A 20,378-nucleotide genomic window follows, 5' to 3' on the forward strand; every position below is an offset into this window, starting at 1 on the left:
CCTACTAAAGTATATATAGTGTATATTTTCTTCTGCTTTTCTTTCTTTTCTTTTTTTACTTTTTCACTTTTATGAATGATGCAAAACCAGAGTCGTGGGTTAAAGAAAAAGGTGCTCTGACCAAATAATGATCACAGAGATAGAAAACGCAAATAATTGTACAGTAAGGTCAGCTCCTCTAGAAAAAAATCCCCAAAACTAAAAACTACGCACTCATACCTTTTCATTGTCAAATGACAGCTTTGTTTTTGCAGCATGGGATTAACTGTCTCACATTCCTCTGTGATATTAGTCTGTTTTCCATGAACAAATCCTTTATATCGCTTCCACCCAGTAAGGCATGTCATCTGCTGTAAAGACGATGACATGAATGTCCGTTTGCACCTGGACACGAGAGATGTCACGCATGAGTGGCACAAGCAAAGGTCATTTGGTATCGCCTGTTTAGAGGAATTACACACAGTTTTAAAGACAAATGTGCTGACTGCGAATGTGTGACTCCACAGAACTCTCAATAGTAGTAGCTAAAAAGCTAAATAAATCACATATAAAGTGTATTTTAGAATGTGGAGGGAATAAAAAAATCACATTTTAGCGCATTCACAGATTATTGAATTACTGAGTTACGTTATTTTACTGAGTCCTATATAAAAAAAAATATCTGTTTTGTTTTTGTTTTTTTGCGCAATGAAAATTCCGGTTTACCTACGCGCCTGTAGCAGATTTGTCCTCTCCGTCTCTCCGTAGCCGAGCAGGAACCAGTCGCGCGGGTTGCTGTGTGAATAACATTTCGCGGGAGATTAGCAAGCGGAGAGTGTGTCTGCTGTCAACACGGACGACTGTAACGTTTTACTGAATCCATAGCAGAATGAGTTTGTGGGTGGACAAATATCGTCCGTCGTCCCTCGGGAAACTGGACTTTCATAAAGAGCAGGCGGCGCAGCTCAAAAACCTGGTAAGAGAAATAAGCTCCTCCATGATGGCTGTTTATTCAGATTGGCGGTAGCGTCGTAAATAATGCTGCATGTGAGCAGGCATGATCGACAAGTTTAGCTTTGCAAGACAATTGTGGGGGGATTTACTGAGCTGGTTAAGAGGTTTTTGTGTACAGCTTGTAAAACAACCCCGTTCATGCTATCGTGGACGTTACTAGCTATGTGCAACTTGTTCCACTTTGACACTATAATGGAGCCAGAACCTCACAGTATTGACCAAGAGGGAAAATAGATCCCTATATCTGATGGAGCAAATGCCATTTTAATAAGGCTTCACATCCGCTTAAAGATGATCTCATCCTCTCACACTTTCTGTATACACATCACACACACCATCCTTTCCTAGACAGAGTATTGTGCACACACAACTTGTGTTTTTGAAGTGCTTGTTCACATATGTTCATCGTTTAGGAGGTACTATTCATACTTTTTGTGTTTCTTATTCCATTCATGTGAATGCTTGAAAATGGTGTTTTCAAAAACATACAGTTTTGGTGAGAAAATTTAATCCACTGACGTCTTGGTCATGAGTGTAATGGTAATATTGAGCTTTTAATCATTCCATCCATCTATCCATCCATCCAAACTATTGTTCTTCCAAGTTGGAATGATTGCATGGTGCATATCTTTTATGACTTTAAAAATAATTGGTTGTAAAAGTTTGAATTTATTTTAGATTTTCTCTCATCTCTGAAGAGTTCATTTAAATTGGTTGATTTCTAGCATGGACCCGGCTTTTAAGCATAGTCCACAAAAGGGTTCAGTTTAGCCAGGAGCTTTTAGTAGTTTAGCCTGCTTTTCCAAACCAGCTTTGGTTTATTTTTAGGATGATTGTCCTGTTACAGCACCCAATTTTGTCCAAGTTTCAACCATCTAGATTTTGGATGTAGTCCCCCTTCTCCATTATTCCATCCACTCTGTGCAGTGTACCGCTACCACTGGCACATCTTCAATTACTGACTTTGGCATTTTACATTGTTCTGAGTATTGGTCAGTCCAATGAGTGCTGTCAAACAAATCCTTTCTATGCTGGCAAAGAGAAACTACCAGTTGTAGTCGACTGTGATAACTAATGAGAAGTTAATAGGTCTGAAGTTAACCTTCAGCACCATCAATAAAATAAATTTAAACTTGTTCACCCAATTCTTGTTTTTTGGGTTGTTGTCTTGTGTTTTGGTCATTTAAGATGTATACTGCACAACGTTTTTACGCTGGAGAAACAAAATCCCAAAATAACCATGACATGACCTTGATAATTCATGAGTTGACGTAAACTCCTGAACAAGAACAGCTAAGAAAAAGTAATATAAAAAGGTATATAATATACTGTAGATAATGAAAAGTAAAGTTTAATAACAGTTGTTACATTTTCTTTGCATGCAGAGCAGTGTTGCTCTCATTGGCAACATAACGCAATGTTGGTAATATTTAAAAGCAAAGATATAATGTCTGATTCTTTAGAAAAAAAAACTTCAAACACAAGGAAAAAAGAAAGAAAAACTACAAATTTTGTGTTAATGTTTCAGGTTCAGGGTGGTGACTTCCCACACTTGTTGGTGTACGGTCCATCAGGTGCAGGCAAGAAGACTCGCATCATGTGTCTGCTGAGGGAGCTCTACGGTCCTGGGGTGGAAAAGCTTCGCATTGAGCACCAGACCATTGTGGTAAGAGGGAAAATAATTAAACAATCACTCTCCCCAAGCGAGTAACTTCTGTAAAATACACCTTTCACATGCTGTATTTAGAGTCACATCTCTGATCAATCTTCAACTTTTTAGACTTACAACTTAAAGATTTAGTTGATTTCCCAGTTTGTGGTTTTTGTCTGCAGGCTCCCTCAAAGAAGAAAATTGAGATTAACACCATAGCCAGCAACTATCACTTGGAAGTAAATCCAAGGTGAGGAGATATTCTTACTTGATAGTTGCACTCCTGTATCTTTACTTTTTCCCTCCAGTACATGTGACAACTATAGTTGCTATAAAAGGCCTTTTTGCTTCAGCTTTAATGTTTGTTTATTGTATTTCTGTTCTGTGCTGTACAGTGATGCGGGGAACCAGGACCGCGTGGTGATTCAAGAGCTGATCAAAACTGTGGCACAGTCTCAGCAAATCCAGTCGAGCACACAGAGAGACTTCAAAGGTAGAAGTGTGCTAATTTAGCCTGTAGTCAAATGTATGAAGACTTAACCGTTAAGAGTAAAAATGTAGACTTGCGGGATTATGTTTTATCTGTGAACTCATTTCACCTATTTACCATTTAGCTCTGTGAAGTCACAGCATCTACCTGTCACTTATTTAGCAATTGGCACCCTTATCTTTTTCTTTTTCTCAGTGGTGTTGCTAACAGAGGTGGACAGACTGACGAAGGATGCCCAGCACGCTTTGCGTCGGACGATGGAAAAGTACATGGCCACCTGCAGACTCATCCTCTGCTCCACCTCTACATCCAAAGTCATCGGGCCAATTAGGAGCCGTTGTCTGGCGATTAGAGTTCCTCTGCCGAGCACAGAAGAGGTGAGACGAATTTGGTGTCTTTTGGCGTGCTCTTACTAATCTACATTATTTGGAACTTGTGTTTTTGTTCATTAAAGTAACTTTTTCTCTGCTGTATTCTTGTTTTTTAAGGTTTGTAATGTTCTTACGTCCGTCTGTAAAAAGGAGGGTCTCGTCCTCCCGCCTGAGCTGGCCAAGCAAATCGGCGAGAAATCTGGTCGCAACCTCCGTAAAGCGCTTTTGATGTGCGAAGCCTGCCGAGTGCAGCAGTAAGTTGTGGCAAAACTTACTATTTTCTTTCTTATGTTGGAATTAAACCTAAACACATACTTATTTAGCATATCTTATTATTCACAGGTATCCATTCTCAGTGGACCAAGACGTCCCGGAGACAGACTGGGAGGTTTATCTTAGAGAAACGGCTAATGCCATCGTCAGCCAGCAGAGTCCTCAAAGGTACATGTGACAGAGATTTGGTTCTGTTAGAGATCAAACTTGTGGAGATACTTTGATGAAAATTCCCACCCGTGTTTGTTCCAGGTTGTTGGAGGTCCGAGCCAGACTGTATGAGCTCCTGACCCACTGCATCCCTCCTGAGATTATCATGAAGGTATCGTTTACTTCACGTTATCTCCTGTGAAAGTGCAGTTTGTGGTTGTCTTTAATGAAGAGGCTGTAAAAGTGTCCTTGTTCATTCCTCTAACAGTGTCTCGTGAAAGAGTTGCTTAATAACTGTGATGGGCAGCTGAAGACGGAGGTGGCTCACATTGCAGCCTACTATGAGCACAGACTACAGCTGGGGAGCAAAGCCATCTACCACCTGGAGGCGTTCACTGCCAAGTTCATGGCCATCTACAAGAAGTTCATGGAAGATGGTCTGGATGCGATGATGTTTTGACTTTAAGTGGACTTTAAATAGACCGATATTTTTCTGGTCAGGAGTTTAACAGCTGCGTTTCTTTGTTGCCTCCACAACTTTCACTGGACTTGAGACAGGCTTCTGTTCTTTTTAGGCATTGTGGTGATGCTGACACAGTTTACTCCACAATAAGTCTTACAGTTTCTGGCTTTATGCGTAGTTGCCCAAAACCCTCAGCGCTAAACGCTGTTAGTAAACTTTGATCTCTCTGTGTAGTCGTGTAAACTACTAATAGGGGTGGTGTGATGACCACCCCGGGGGGGGGGGGATTCACATTGTACTGAACAAAACAATAAATTGCTTTGATTACAGATATTCTGATCTGTATGCTGTATGGATGTGACCAAATCTATAATGATTATCATAAACACTGAGCCTTTTTTTTAACCTGAAATCGAGATATTGATGCATGGTACGTATGAGCAAAGGGGGATGTAACGCATCATATTTCAGGATGAGTCAGCCTGTAGTAAATGGATAACAAGATTGCCCAAACTAGGGTGAATACAATTACAGATGGGTGATACATTCATTCATGTATGCACAGCTCGCTGAAGGTCCCTCCACACCATTTCCATCAGGCCTCAGTGTGGACTTTGGGTCATTGGAGCACTTTATTTTCTTTTTTCAGCCTCTCTGTTGTAAATTTGTTGCTGTGTTTGGGATCGTTGTCCTATTGCTTGTCCTAATTTCACCAGAATACTTTGGCATACAGAGGAGTTTGTGGCCACTTCACGGTCCTGTGGCTGCAAAACGAGCCCAGATCATCAGCCCTCCACTAGTTGGTATGAGGTGTTTGAGCTGATATGCTAATTGGCTTTTGTTAAAAGTAATGCTGTGCAGCATGACCAACATCTGCATTTTTGTTTTTCCTGTCGAAAGAAAATTGTTCCAGAAGTCTTGTGGTTTGTTCAGATGCATCTGAGCTGTGCTGCCATGTTCCTTTTAGAGAGGCTTTCTCCTGGCAGTCCTTCCAAAGACGCTGCATGTGTTCAGCCTTTTTTTAATTGTATTGTCATGAATTCTAACATTTAACCTGCTAACTGAGGACTATGAGTCTGAGCTGTAGGCCACTCCTGGGAAAACTGTACACGTGTAAACGCACAGCTTAGTGCTCCAGAGCAGCAAACTCAAAATTTCTGCTTTTATAGAGGAGTTACTCTTGCAACCTACTTTATTCCTGTGGAAGTGCACTTAGAGTGTAGTGTGTACTTGGTTTTTCACAGGCCTGCATAGACTCCTGTGAAAACTTTCTTTTTCACAGCTGTACGTACTGTATGTAAAGGCAGCTGGAACAAGGGCGTAATGCAACATGTTTCCAGGGTGAGCCAAAGCATGTGTGCTGCAGGTATGTAATTATATAACTGTGGGCTCTAACCACATTACTTCAGGACACACAAACAGAGATTCACTTGCACTAACAAAAATGGCCAAACTAATGCAAATAATACAAAAAAGCTGAATTATAGAGCTTAATTTACACTTTTTGTTAAGTGTCCAAATAAATAATTACATGTCTTTTAAAAGCTCACTGTCCTGTAATCTTTCTTGTTAAACTCAAAGTAACTTAGAGGTGGAATGAATGCGGTTTGTGTCCTGCGAATCAAAATTAATTTTGTGACTGTCAGACCTTTGATCCCAACTCTAACATGTCTGCGCAGCTTCATTTGTGATTCTCTTTCAGCCACTTCTTAGTTCTTGTAGCATTTGCTTAATTTTGTTTATTTAGTACTCGTCTTGGAGAAAGAATGTGTCACCCTGGACAGACCATTATTTGTGAACTTGTTAATCCTCTGCACTCTCTCCATACAATGAAAACAAATAGACGTATTGGAGACGTAAGGTTATCTAAAATAGAGATGTTTTATTAACACCAGCATTACTTAGTGACATATAAAGCCTAAAATGTGAGGCTGATTGCAGCATGTCTTACATCAAACCTCCTTTAGCATCAAATCCAAACTATTACAGTCTGAACAGACTGCACTGCTGCAAGCACACTTTTGGTCGAAGCAGCTCCTGCCATCAGTAACATTCCTTGTGTCTCTTGGCTGTATAGTAAATAATGAGGCCCAGGGTGATCAGCACCCCTGAACCTACCAGAATCAAGAAGCCCATCACAGGACTCTTGCCCAGGACGTGGCAGCTACGGCAGGGCGGTGCCACACTGGGACACAGCTGTGGCTCTGCTCCTTGAATCGGGAAGCCGTTATGCTCGATGATGTTGCGATAGTTGGAAAGAGAGGCTTTGACAATGACTTCCTCGTGGACTTGGCCATACAAGCCGAACCCCGGGTCTCTCTGATCGTTCAGGGCATAGGCAAAGTAACCCTTCAGGTTTACACCATCCAGAGTGTATGCTGTGGAGGACAGAGGAGGAAAGGCAGCATGTTAGATATTGAGTCTTCTTTTGGTTGCTTCCTTTAGGGGTCACCACAACAGATCATCTGACTCTATCTCAAACTCTTACAAGCCTCCATAAATCTTCTCTGAGGTCTTTGTCTTTTCCTCTTGAGTGACAGGAGAAAAGAATAAACTTAGTCAATCTCTGACCTAATCCCACCCCCACCTTAAACCTGTCTGTCTCGCTGTCCTCATACATGTCCTTCACCTACCTCACACACTTCTCTGCTGCTCCTGACTTTCTTGTGGAGTACCACAGTTCCTCTCTTGGCACCCTATCCAAGAGAGGAACCTCAGCACCTTAGCTGTACTTTCCCAGTCATCTTTCTCTACCACCCAGTCTTCTGCAACCTCAGATATTCAGTATGAATAAAAGTAAATAAAACATTAATGCCCTATACAGCCAACAACACATAAATACTACAGTTATTCTATAATTCATTAACTCAAACATATGCAGCTAGATATTGCTCTACATTTGCGCTTCAGGAGCTTAATAAAAATTGCTCTAACCTGTGTATATAAACTACTTTGAAAAAGACCAAATAAGCATAGATGCTGTCGCCGTATTAAGAATAAGTTACCTACAAATGCTCTCCTTACAGCCTGAGATAACAGCTGTCCAACCAAGTGAAGTAAAAAAACATTTCTAGCTATAACCTCCAGCCTAGGTTGGCTAAGCAATTGACATCGACCTTCACTGTTGACGCCCAAGGCCAAATGATCTTGAAAAATAATTTCGACAAACCCTCTTGAGCAATATTTCATATCAAACGGCAAAGTGAGAGCAGTAGAGCGCACTTTTTTATGTCACCTTATGTCACTCCATAAGGTTTTGCAAAACCACACCCTGCATGAATATATCTTAATATATCTTTTAAAAGTTTTTACATCTTATAGAAGCCAAAGATTTTAGCCAGTTCTGCTCCAGTCATAAGGGTAAAGATAATTAAATACACCATTTTATTATAGAATTCTTCGAGGTCATAGGTCAAATCAGGGTCACAAAAATGAGGAAAAACCCTTAGTTTCCATGGTTATCTCCAAACTTTAAAGCAACATATTAGTGATTGGAGGACATAAGCACTTTGTGTGTTTGAGCTCTTTAAGACATTATTTTTCAGTACAACATTCATATTACCAATGCTGACATCAGCATAAAACAAAGTTTAAGTATAGCTCTTTCTCTTCGGGTGGAGCTGCGCTGTCTGAGTGCTCTTGTTATTTCCTGTACTTTGGCAAAAGTCAAAGTGCATGTGAAAATGTCTCTCCCATCGCTTTTCTTAAAAAAATGACTAATAATAAACTTAATGTGGCTCCAGCAACACTACAAGATATCATCCTTTGGTGTAACACAGTAAGCTTTACAAGGGCAGGGACCTGACTCAAAACTTCAGCGTGGACTGTGCGTGCATCTCTGTTGATATTTGTGTTTGCAGTTACGTGGGTCCAAGTCAGCTGACTGAGCTGGGATCAGTGACCTAAATAGCTGTCTAATAATTAAACTGCATTGAGGCCACAGAGGGGAGAAGACTTTATCTCTACAGGATTGTACACAAGTTGCATGACATTAATCCACAAAAAAGTCTCACCTTTAAGTGCCTCGTTGATATAGTTGTACAGGTAGTAAACTCTCAGGCTGTCCTTGAAGCGGGCCGGATCTTCCTGGACCCCGTTAGCCATCACGTAGACGGGCACGTCGCTGTAGTGCTCTTTCACCTTACAGAGCAAAAAAAAAAACAGAGCCTCTTATGCTGCTATTACACTGAAACAACATCTGACCTGAAAGTTTTCATCCACTCAGTATGAAAACACATAACTGCAACGGGAAACAGATGGTTGCACACCACAACCATCACAACAGTCTTACCCAGTTGAGGGCTTTCCTCAGTCCCCAGGGCACGACAGGTCTTGGGGACATGATCCACGTGGTATCAATCATGTGTTGGACTTCAAGCATTGCTGTGTAGGTGTATCTGTAGATGTAGAAAATAAGAGTGACTAAAGAACTTCCTATTAGTTAATAAATAATTTCTGATGAGCATGGATAGTGTTGAAGTCATATTAAAACAGAGTGGAGTGTCCAGAGGAGTGAGGTCGTACGAGTCTTCCTTGGCGTGAGTCACAAGCTTGGTACTGAAGTGGCTGATGGCAAAGAAGTCATACGTCCCTTTAACCAGCTGTCTGTCGTCCTTCTTGAAAACTGGCAGTCTGTGGAAGCACATAAAATATAACTAAAATTTAACTGCGTACACTTAATATTACACACAAGGCTTTAAAACTGTACCACACTGTGAATGAAGGATTTGTACTCGAGTGAGTTCAGCTGCCGCAGCCAGCTCCTCATCCCCACAGGATAGTCCCCACTGCCAAAGATTGGCTCTGCGAACCAGCCGACGCAGAAGTCTAAAACCCTTTTAGCCGGCTCCACGTCTTTTCGGCTGAATGAAAATGCCGGCTCCACCCAGTCCATATGCAAAGCCAGAGACACCTGATATTACACAAAGCATGCCAAGTTCAGGTGAGCATCTGAGAATATTTCTTTCTCCTGGTGTCCACACCAGGGGCGGATCTAGAAGGGTGGCACGGGGTGGCAAGTGCCACCCTAAAATGATCCCTTGCCACCCCAAGTGCCACCCCAGTTTTACATATGACAGTGTTGTTTATGAAAATAAGATAGCATTAACAGTTTGAGTGTAGTTACAGTCAACAGTGAATATAAATGCTAAAACTGAATATATTGGATAGTGTCCCGTCCCCCCCACCACCATTAATAAATGGTTCAGCCCATAGCAGGACCTGCTTTTTTCTTGTTTTTAGTAGCAAGCGATGCTTGTGATTGTGCCAGAGCACATTTTGAACAACACCATGGGAATTTTGGCTTTTACACAGGTGGTTGGATGTTGCACTCTGGAAATGGAAGGAAGGTGAGTGTTATTAACCCTCTGTGGTCCACGGACACGCTGCACCTCCAAATCACATGACTATTTTAAACTTTTTTTTACTGGCACACGTCATTTGTGGGGCATCTTACTGCAAAACCTGATTGTTCTCTCATTTTAGTTTTAGTAATATTTTTAAATGGTTGTAGAAAATGAAAAAAAAAAAACCTGGCAGGTGTATTGGCTGCATTTTTAGATAAATAGCTGTACATTTTGTAAACATATACAGAATTTATATTTGCAATTCAAGTTATAAAAATGTACTCAACATGTCTGTGGGGTTTTTTTACAGTAAAAAAAATACTACTAGGATTTTAAGTTCTTTGTGTGATTTCAGATCAGTAATAGTACTATTAATAGTAATAGTAGTACTAATGCAGTATGTCAGTGAAAAAAATAACTAAATTCAGTTGAGCTGAAAAGATACCAAACAAGGCAAGGGGGAAAAAATAAAATGAAACAATCTGAGGGTGAAACGTAAACTCAAAAGGAGTCAAAAATGGCCGTTTGTATTTCAGACCTCAGTGGGTTAATCCAACAAATCGTGAAAAATTAGGTTTAAATTTTTGTTCATCACAGTGCAGATTTCTGAAATTTTGTGTAATTTAAGCTGTAACTATGTGATTGTTTTCTAACAAAAAACAGTGTGAAACTTAAGTTAGACTTGTTTTTGTAAACGAACCGCCCCATGTTGTGTAGCTTTCTGGATTTTATACTTATTGGGCTACATATTTATTTATTATACACGCTATACAGTACATAACATCAAAACTCACATGTTTTATGTAACTAAAGTGTGTAATTATGTGGGCTACAGACAATAATTAAGTTATAGACTATATTTATATGAAAAACGTGTATGCTTACTGAATCATTCTAACCATATGTAACCACCTGCATATGTGTTTGGGGGGGGAGGCTTTGATTTTGCCACCCCATTTGATTTCTTTGCCACCCTCATGCCACCCTAAGAAAGCTTCTCTAGATCCGCCCCTGGTCCACACAGAACCAGCACTTCACTGACCTTTCCTCCCTGTGCATATCTGAACTCGCGGTCGTAAGCATGCCAGGCCAGCGCGTGAGCCCGCAGCATCTCATGGCCCTCCGGGTAGCTCACCATCTCATCGTTTGGTTCGTTCAGGGTGATCCATATCTTCACATAGGCCCCTAGCTCTCTGTAGCAAAGCCTGGCATAGTCTGCAAAGGCCTCTGGAGTCTTACTGTTACAAGGGAAAACAATATCTACATTAAGAAACTGAAATGGAAGTAATCTTGCTGCTCTGATATATCTAATAAAAAATAAGTATATACACAGTATAAGTATGTGCTGTGGCTCAAGACTTTTGCACAGTGACAACATTCAGGCACTTACATGTGATTTCAAAAAATAATAATGGTGGCTATCATTCTACTTTAAAAACAACGTCAGATGTCACTAATGGAGTTAAAAATGCCAGCACATCAGACTTTCAAATATTGGGATTGCTGGTTTTAGTATCTCTTTATTACAGGAAGAGAAAACACGGAGCAGTCAGCGATCACGCAGGTGAAAACATGGACACACTGTTCCTGGAAACATCGCCGCATGTTTGCTTTTATATCACACCACTCTGCCCATTACTGTAAGCTGTGATAAACCATGACTCATAGAAATTAAGGTGTATTTGTTCTGTATTCGGAGCAAATTTTCAAGCTCAAACGGTGTTTATATAAGCGCTCTATCTGACCTGTTCAGCCACTTGTTGGCAGTATCCAGCGGGGCCGGCAGGCTGCTGCGCTGGCGGGTGTGGTGCCAAAGAGTGACCACAGGTGTGACATTAGCCTGGAGCAGCTGACGTGAGAAACAGCGATAGTACCCCAGCAGGGTGGTGTTAGGATGAGCCACATCCCCTGTAGGCACCAGAGCTGACCAGTTGAGGGAGAAGTGGAAGTGGTTTACTCCAATCTGCCTGATTTCTTCCACCTAGGGAGGAGAAGGAGGAGGGATACACACTGAAACTAAGAAACCTCCCTCAAACCTTTACATGCTGTAACCCAAAAAAGAGCCAAAACAGGTGGCAGGTGGGTAAAATGGCCAACCTGCTGGCGGATGGTGGCGTAATCGGCACAGTGTGGGGTTCGATGTAGAGGCGGCGCGCTGAAGTCCTCCAGCTTCAGCAGCTCTCCGTTGTTGGAGATGTTCCAGAGGTAAACGTTTGGGTCTGCAAACTGGGTGGGCGTGGTCTCCACCTGTGCGAATAACGATGCAAAACGATCAAAGCAGTTTTGCAGGATGTCTCTGAGGGTTCATGTGGTTTATGATTAAGAGAGGGTTAATTACTGTCCCTGTTTCTAAGTTGGACTTTCACCATAGAAAACGCAGGCTGGAAGTAATGTAATCCACACGATGCAAGTTCGATCAGGGCAAGAGAAATACTTTCAAATAAGATATTATAATCACTGCATAAATCTTCAAAATGTCCAACAGAGCCGTCATGTTAAATATGTTATAGATATCAGCCCCACAGATGGTAGAAACAGGTAAACAGGTCCATTGTCAGCTCTATTGTGAGTCCCTGAATCAAAGCTGAGACAGTTAAGTTAATATTTTCTTGAGTTGACATCTCCAAGGAAGCATGTAACATGGTAGACGAATGTACCTGTATTAATTCAGCTCCATATTGTTTTTTGAAGTTGCACTGGGTTGGGAGTGGTTGTGTCACATTTTTGGTGAGCCAATGGCTGTAATGGGGCTGGACTAATTAGAGGCAGGTGTACCTGATTGCACTGATACACTGGTCTACTTATAGCCCACACTACAAACACTGCTGTGTCATTTTGTCTTTCTCTGCAGGTGTGTAAAATGGTAAATGGCCTGTATTTATATAGCGCTTTACTGTGTAATGTAATGAAATCTGATATGTTTGGGATGGATGGGTTTTGCACTGTGAGTTATATAGTGAGTGTTTCATTTTGTCTCTCTGTGCAGGCCAGGGCCTATTATATGCCACAGCCTAAAGGCAGCAGAGTTGCAGAGGCTGTAGTGACCACTGGCTATCTACTTGCAGGGTGGTGCTAACCCCTGTTGAAGTCAACATGTGGAGTGCAACAGGCATTGTGGCATAGCTGGCTCTGGCCTTGGGACTGTGTGTATTTACTTGATTTGCAAATGGGACACTGGACTGTTTTATCTTTTGATTATCGTGTCAATAAATTATCTTTTAGAATTTTATTGACTATCATCTTTTTGCCCACGGCTGAGACGGTTGGTCAGACCTGGAATCTTTTTTGGGTGTGTTACAAGCATTCTAATCGCCTTTCATTCATTATCCGACCTCTGGCCCGCCATGACTTCCGCATCCATCTGCAAAACCCCCTGCAGTGCCTACACACCATCTCCTCCCGGGCTCAGTTTACATGCACAAACACCCACAAGCACCTGGATTGAGTTGGCTGACACACCCCAGGCGAAATCACAGGGGAAGGATCCTTGTACTGGTCTGTTCTCAGGAAGTTCTGGGAAACCGTTGCTCTGGATGACGTTTCTGTAGGAATGATGACAGCGGCACAAACTTTCTTCCTTTATTGTGTCTCTTTACTGTGTTTGTAAGACATAATTGTGATTTTTTTTATATATATAAAAAGAGAAGAGTCCTTAACTGAACCAAGATGAAACGGTTACTGCAGATATGTTGTGCTGTCTAACCTTCTCTACATCTTCTCCATCAATGATCTCAAAGTAAACATCCCATTTCTTGGTACTGGTGCTTACTGATCATTAAATCTCTTCTTAATCCAGCTTCAACAACTCTTTCCCACTACATGAAGGTAGTGGAAATGAGTTGTTGGTGTGGCTCATCAGCTTTATCGCTCTGCTGTGCTGCTGTACAGCATTTTATTATCATAGTAACTTATTCTGCTGTTGGAGGAATTCAACAGATACCTGCACAAAATGATAAGAACTGAACACATGCCTGTAAAAGGTGGCAGATGTCTTTGGCTCCCTCTTCATGTCAGGAGTGTTGAAGTCCACATGGTAAAGCCCCCGTCGTATCCCGTATTCCCTGTGCCACTCAAAGCCGTCTATCAGAGACCAGGCGGTGTATCCAATCACGTTCACTCCATCTATGACGATTGCTGGATTACAAACACAACAGCGCAGATGACCCATATTTAGTTTCAGTGTGAAGATATCGGGTTGCCATTGTTTTTATGACCACTTATGCTGATATGAGAATGTCAATGCACGACACTGGACTTACACTTTAGCGCCTCGGCGATGAACCTCTTGAGGTAGTACATGTGTTTTGGGTCTTTTGTCTTGGTGTTGCCGAGGACGTACCTGCATGGAAACCAAGACGTTCAACAGAGACATGAGGTGGCATCAAAGAGGTGCTGTGCAATCAGCAGAGCGTCTACACCTACCAACCACTCTGCACCACAAAGATGGGGGGGTTGTCATACTCCGTGTTGACCCAGTATAGCAGCATCCTCAGGTCCAGATCCTCCTGCTGCCCAAACTTGAGGCTGTCGTTGATCAGATGGAAGCTCAGCGCCGCTCCGTGAGAGAGGGCAAAAAAGTCAGCTGTTCCTTTCACCTGTTCACTTTCTTCCGGCGTGAAGGAGGGCAGACGTGAGCCCAGCCTTGACTTCATGCAGGGAGGGTAGTCCCCATCTATGAACAGTGGCCGGGCGAACCAACCCAGGACGTGGTCCAGGGAGCACTGACATTCTCTCAGGCTTTCCAGGCGAGTGCGGCTGGGCTTGATCCAGTGAGAGGCCAGCGCCATGGACAGTTTGCCATGGTGTCGTGGACGGTAGTGGCGGTCGTAGAGATGCCAAGCAGCTGCGTGAGCCTGGAGGAGGGAGAAGCACAGAAAAAGAGGGGAGATGGGTGGATGGGATGTAGGCATAAATGCTGGGAAGGATGACACAAAACAAATATAACATTAATAATATTAAATATTATAAGGCCTTGAGATTTATTATTTTCACAGCAGCCCAGAAACAAATACATTATTACTCATGAGAGCAGCTCGATCAAATATTCGTTCCTACACAATCAGGTTATCCACGATGATGGAGTTTATAGATTAACAGTTTTAAAGAAAAAAACTTGTCATTGCTCCACCCGCTTCGTCTTCATGTAAGTCATACATTTCAAGCATCTTGAAACGTTCTACACTCCAGTAAACAAGACCATAAAAAAAGATATACATAATTTTTAAGAGAGTCCAAATCCAAATAAGCATGGCGAGCCAAAGCCATGAGCTTCGCTGTCAGCAGGTCGGTAAAGATCCTCAGGCAGAAAATGATAAGGAGTTACTCATGGTGCTGAGAAAAATTAAGAAAACAATCAACATAGTAAGATATTTGTTTCTGTGAGGTTATTGTCTGCAATAGCTTTGCTTATTTGTGAACTAATGTGTAGTCAGCAGGATTTACAAAGACGTTATATATAAAATAATGACATGTTTTGCAAGTATCTTTACGACTCTGTGTGATTGTACCTGCAATATAATAAATCAAGTCCTTTTTGACCATTTAAATTTCTTTATAATACTGTGATGTCATATTTTTGTTGCAATTTCTTGGCTAGATCTTGCTTTAAAAAGACTTTTGTAACCCTTTAAAGACTAAACTGGGAAATAATGGCATACATGAGTTTTAATTTGTATCAAATTTGCTACATCTAGCTTTTTTTTTTCTTTTTTGCTTTAAAATGCATTTCCCATTAACAGAAGTGTTCTTTATGCCCCAAACTGACAGGTTGGATGGAAACAAGTCATTTACAATAAATACTTCAGGCAATCTTAGTTTAAGTGTTATAATTTTTTTAGATTTGTTGGCCTGTACTCTGTCAAAAATATCTCCCCTGAATGATATCAAGTGAATTTGAGAAAGAACATTCCCTTCACAAGGCATAAGCGCCAGTCAGTTTTTGGTAAAGTGACTGTTATATGACTTTATATCATCCTAAAATGTCTCATTGACATTAAAAATGTCCTTTTTATGGGAGAGCTGGCCCAGAGAGCAGAAAATGTAACGTAAAGATGCTTTAAGTATTGGATTGGCTACAGAGTCAAATGAATACTTACAAAACAGGTAATTTCTTTATTTTAGAAATAACCTCTTCAAATCCTCTTCACTAAAGTTGCTTTAATAATGTAAGCACATATTTTAGATATTTTAAAAAACACACATACACACAGGAACAACATAGAATCACCTTGAGCAGGTTGTGTCCAACCCGGAATGGAAGATCAGGGTCGGTCTTTATCCCGGGAGCCACCACTCCGGTGCCATATCCGTGTCTCGCCACCACAAAGGGGTTATCGATGGTGATCCAGTACTTTACGTCATCCCCGAAAGCCTGGAAACAGAAATCGGCGTAGTCTTTGAAAATCCCCACGAGCTCCGGGTTGCTCCATCCGCCGAGGGTCTGCTGCAGGTGGTCTGGCAGGTCCCAGTGGTAGAGCGTGACCACCGGCTCCACGCGGATCTCCTTCAGCTTCTTAATGAGTGTCCGGTAGTAGTTGGTGCCGATTTCGTTGTAACTGCCACGGGTACCGTTGGGAAAAATCCTGGACCAGGACAGGGAAAATCTGTAGTGGCTGACCCCTAGCTGTTTAATGGCTCGGATGTCAGCGTTGATGTTGTGGTAGCTGTCGCTGCCCACGTCTCCGGTGATCATTCGGGTGCCGCCGCGCGTAAAAGTGTCCCAAATGGAGAGCCCCTTCCCGTCCTTTTCGAATGCGCCCTCCACCTGGTACGCGGCCGTACCCACCGCCCATATGAAGTCCTTGGGGAAGGTGTCATAGAGGAAAGCCTTGTCTGCCGGATAGGGCAGCTTATTGAAGCGACCCCAGGTTTTCAAGCCAGCGTTAGGCTTTGCGGTCACGGGGGTGAAGAAGCCAAGAAATGTCACGAAGGTGAGCAAAGCCTTCATGGTGGCCGTCAATACTGGCTTTGGATGTCCAGTTTTGTCCCTTAAAGGGGCTCTTATTTAATCATGCTTGGAGCTTTTCAGTCACTAAACACGGGACTGTGGAGCGCAGTCAGCCAGCTGTGAACCCACCACACGCCGCCTCTCCAAATCTATCAATTATTAGCCAAAGCACCTGACGCAACGAGCTCTCCAGGCACAACCTGATGTTAAGAGCCCCAAATGGCCAATCCTTTGCTTAACCACATTAGTTTTAACAACAACTGATGGGACATGGATACATTAAATATGCTTGTTTTGTCTGTTCAAGCAAGGCCGCAGTTTGGCTTTTTTTTTTTCTTTTTTAGTCTAGATGTGATAAAGTATTCACAGCACAGGAAAGGAGAGTGGCCCAGGTGTAACACCCCTAATATAATCCCAGTAACGGTCCTATTATTATGCATCCTCAGCTGGCACATAATTTCATAACTGTATTCCGGTGTCACACATCAAGCGCAATAAAAGCTCATCGACATTTCTCACCGGATCCGGTTCACTCAGGACCCCACACAGAAAGAGAGGGGGGTGAAGAGGAGATGTATGCAAACAGCAGACTGAGTGTACCCTGCAGCACATCACTTCCTTATCTTCCTGCTCTCAGCTGGGTTGCTTGGAAACTCAGGCCTCTCTTGCTGTCGGCTATTTTGGTCCATATAGCTGCTGCATAAATATGTGAAGAGACATGAGTCTGTTGGTGCTGCTGGCAGCTTCCAGCCTGACACTCCAAATCTAACCTGACCTCCTTAACCTACACCAGACTCTGTATACAGTTCTAATGCCACAATCACATTTCAATGCAGATCGTTTAAATAATATAAAGGCAGCAAACAAATATGTCCAAAAGCATTTCTAATCATACTTGTTTTCTTTAGAAAGAATGTATTATTTATTATTCCTGTTTGCACACAATAAGAGCTTTATTTCGTTTTATTGAGCCATGGCACAAACCACCACTGTGCAATGATGTGTTTTATCTTATGCAATCCTCACAGCTTGTAAAATAAGATAAAATTGAGGGTATCTTTGGACCTTGGTCTGTAGTCTTAATAATTATGTCCTCATCTTTACAAATGTAAACAAATATGAAAAGAAGTCATAAACCATATCTCGTAAGGAAATGTATAACTTGATCAAAGAAAGGCTCTATAAAGATGGTATGAGAAGAGTTTGTATGGGGACAGTTTGTCTCATGTTGACTGTCCTGACACGCGAGTGTTCAAATGACCATCTGGACCACTTAATCAAAATTTTAACAAGTGACAGATTTAGTTTGTGATACCGTTTGGAAAAGCTCAGAGTTCACCTGCTGAAATCCAGATTAGTGACATCAAATGAAGCCGGATCCATACTGTGAGAATGATTTTCAGTTTCAGCTTTTTCCTTCTTTGCTTCCTTCCAACCCTCAATTGTTCATCCAGCTAAGGTCATGTGGAGGCTGGTGCATACTCGAACTGAGACTGGGCCAATGAGGTCTTTACAGAATAAAGCAACCATTATCCTCATTACTGGTTAGTCTAATGGGAGGTAAGAAATGCGTGCACACCTTTAACAAACTGTTTTCCTCATTCAGCTCTGTGCATTTGAACAGGGACGTTGGAGATGAGCGTGTAGTCGCTGCTCGTCGGTGCAGCTCAGCTCAGCGGGGGACAGAAGTGCATGCTCTTGTCATTTATTGAATTTGCCTTGAAAGGCAGGTGGTTTATCTAATGCAGGGAAACAGACTCAGCCGGCAGTCGAACAGTATGTGATTAAGGCCTGGCACGGACCATAACCCGAAGGCAGATTGTGGTGTGTGGGTGTTTTTCCACTGAGTTGGGCTACGCTGCAAAAGTTCAAAACTCAAGTACATGTGCATAAGCAACGAGGAGCACAGCTTGCCTCATAAACAACACAGGAAAAGGAGCAACATTGGACGCTTAGCAGCCTCAGAGTGCACAAACACTGGACTGGACAGCGTGAGTGTGCTTTGACTCTCTGCAAATAAATAATTTAAATACACAGACAATCCACATCTGATGCTGCTTGATGTCCACTCTGACAGCAGTTTAAAGTGCAATCTTCATGTTGGGTTAAAATTTAGTTAAGAAGGACACTGACTTATCTGTTTGCATCTCCTTAAAAACTTGAAATCTGCTGATGTCAGTCCATGGATCCTGAAACCAGCCGTGTTACAAATCCTTAGCAGACCCTACCTGCACATGTCTGAGTGTGCAAGGCGTTAATACATAAACTACACAGTTTTGTTTTAAAGCATCACCTCACAAGGTGTTTACTGTAAGATGCATTAGATTACTGTGCTCAAAGAAATGAAGAGAAGATTTTATACAAACATCAAATCTCAATAAACAAAATCATCAACCCTTTGAGGGCTGGATTCATAATCTACAAAAATCAGAATTACTAGCTGAAATTGCTCATCCAGCTTGCATTATACTGTGGCTCAGTTGTGTATGTGGCTGCATTGCAAACCCTGATTCTGATGAGACAGCAGATGGTGTCCCGGGGGACCCCCCCTCCCCTCCAGACCTGGATGCCAGCACCAGTGAGCCTTATTTGGTGACGTCAGTCACTGATTCATAACATCCCAGAGGTTCTTAATTGGATTCAAGTCTGGGAAACGTGTGTCAGTCAGTGGCTTCACTGTCTACATCATCCAGGAATTGAGTAAACTCTGGCAACATGGGCTGGACAGTGTCTTTCACCAGCAGAAGGTCTGACGCTGGGTCTGAGGACATCATCCCAGCGCCTATGAACAGTCACAGCAGTCTGTGTGACCCTCCCAGGAAATCCCTCATCCTCCCCAGTGCAGACATCCTGGATAATGTTTCAGGGGGTGAAACGTTTCATGTGCTCAGTGTGAGCCTGCTCTCCTCTGAAGGGGACGGGTCCAGTTCTGGTGTCTTCAAGCGAATGCCAGCTGAGCTTTGAGGAGAGGTCCGACTAAAACATGCGAGGCCCTCTGACTGAGTGTGTTTGTGACAGCGTGCTCAGATATATGCACGACTAACCTGCTGGAGCTCATGATATAGAGTTTATGAGACTTTCTCCGGCTCTGTCCAGTTCTCCTTGTGTAAGCGCTCATCTTCTAGTATCTCCTCCACACTGTGCTGGGAGGCATAACATATGGATGTGTGATCCTGAAGGATCTGGACTACCTGTGCACCCTGAATGTGCAGCAGGTACTCATAACAAGGACACTAACAAAAAAGCAAGACTGGAGAAAAATCAGTCAAGAAGGATCCAGAGAAAGCAGTGATCTGTTGAACCACCTGTAAAAACCATTTTCTTTTGAGGGTTTTCACCTGCTGTCAATTTCATTTACAACCACCTGGCTAACACCGAGGAGCGCCCCCCCATAAAAGCTCCAACCCAGTACCTTTGGGGCTGTCTTGTGGTGTCATGCAGTCATTCTTCACCAACGGTTTTAAAGTTCTGGTTAAACAGTGCAGTTGTTTTGAAGTCTACTGACATTAAATGTGTTCACATAACTGTTTTGATTACAACTGGATATTATACAAGCCCTTTAAAAAAACGGCTCACCCTTTTCAAACATTCTTAATAGCTAAAATATCTCTATTCACGACAGCCTCTGGCATCAGAGCTAATCATACCGATAAAGCACAAACCACATCAAAGTAAAAGAAAGAGAAAATGAACATG

General features: G+C 42.3%; 2 protein-coding genes across 2 annotated transcripts; one reads left to right on the forward strand and one right to left on the reverse strand.

The window, feature by feature from the left end:
- Nucleotides 1-753: 753 nt before the first annotated feature.
- rfc3 (replication factor C (activator 1) 3) lies at nt 754-5,919 on the forward strand. Its single transcript, XM_080866442.1, has 9 exons — nt 754-955; nt 2,522-2,659; nt 2,827-2,894; nt 3,040-3,137; nt 3,330-3,511; nt 3,623-3,759; nt 3,848-3,946; nt 4,031-4,100; nt 4,197-5,919. The coding sequence occupies exons 1-9, from the start codon at nt 869-871 to the stop codon at nt 4,386-4,388; spliced, it is 1,071 nt and encodes a 356-aa protein (XP_080722568.1). The 5' UTR covers nt 754-868; the 3' UTR covers nt 4,389-5,919.
- Nucleotides 5,920-6,293: 374 nt separating this feature from the next.
- Nucleotides 6,294-16,771, reverse strand: kl (klotho). The gene is made up of 13 exons (XM_080867398.1): nt 15,963-16,771; nt 14,159-14,589; nt 13,996-14,075; nt 13,708-13,870; nt 13,173-13,278; nt 11,834-11,983; nt 11,482-11,717; nt 10,779-10,974; nt 9,125-9,303; nt 8,916-9,023; nt 8,683-8,788; nt 8,405-8,531; nt 6,294-6,769 (listed from the first exon to the last, which is right to left on the reverse strand). Exons 1-13 carry the CDS (start codon nt 16,680-16,682, stop codon nt 6,435-6,437), a joined length of 2,937 nt encoding a protein of 978 aa, XP_080723524.1. The 5' UTR covers nt 16,683-16,771; the 3' UTR covers nt 6,294-6,434.
- Between the last annotated feature and the right edge of the window lie 3,607 nt (nt 16,772-20,378).

Source organism: Rhamphochromis sp. 'chilingali' (assembly GCF_963969265.1).
Source record: "Rhamphochromis sp. 'chilingali' genome assembly, chromosome: 19".
Taxonomy (NCBI): Eukaryota; Metazoa; Chordata; class Actinopteri; order Cichliformes; family Cichlidae; genus Rhamphochromis; species Rhamphochromis sp. 'chilingali'.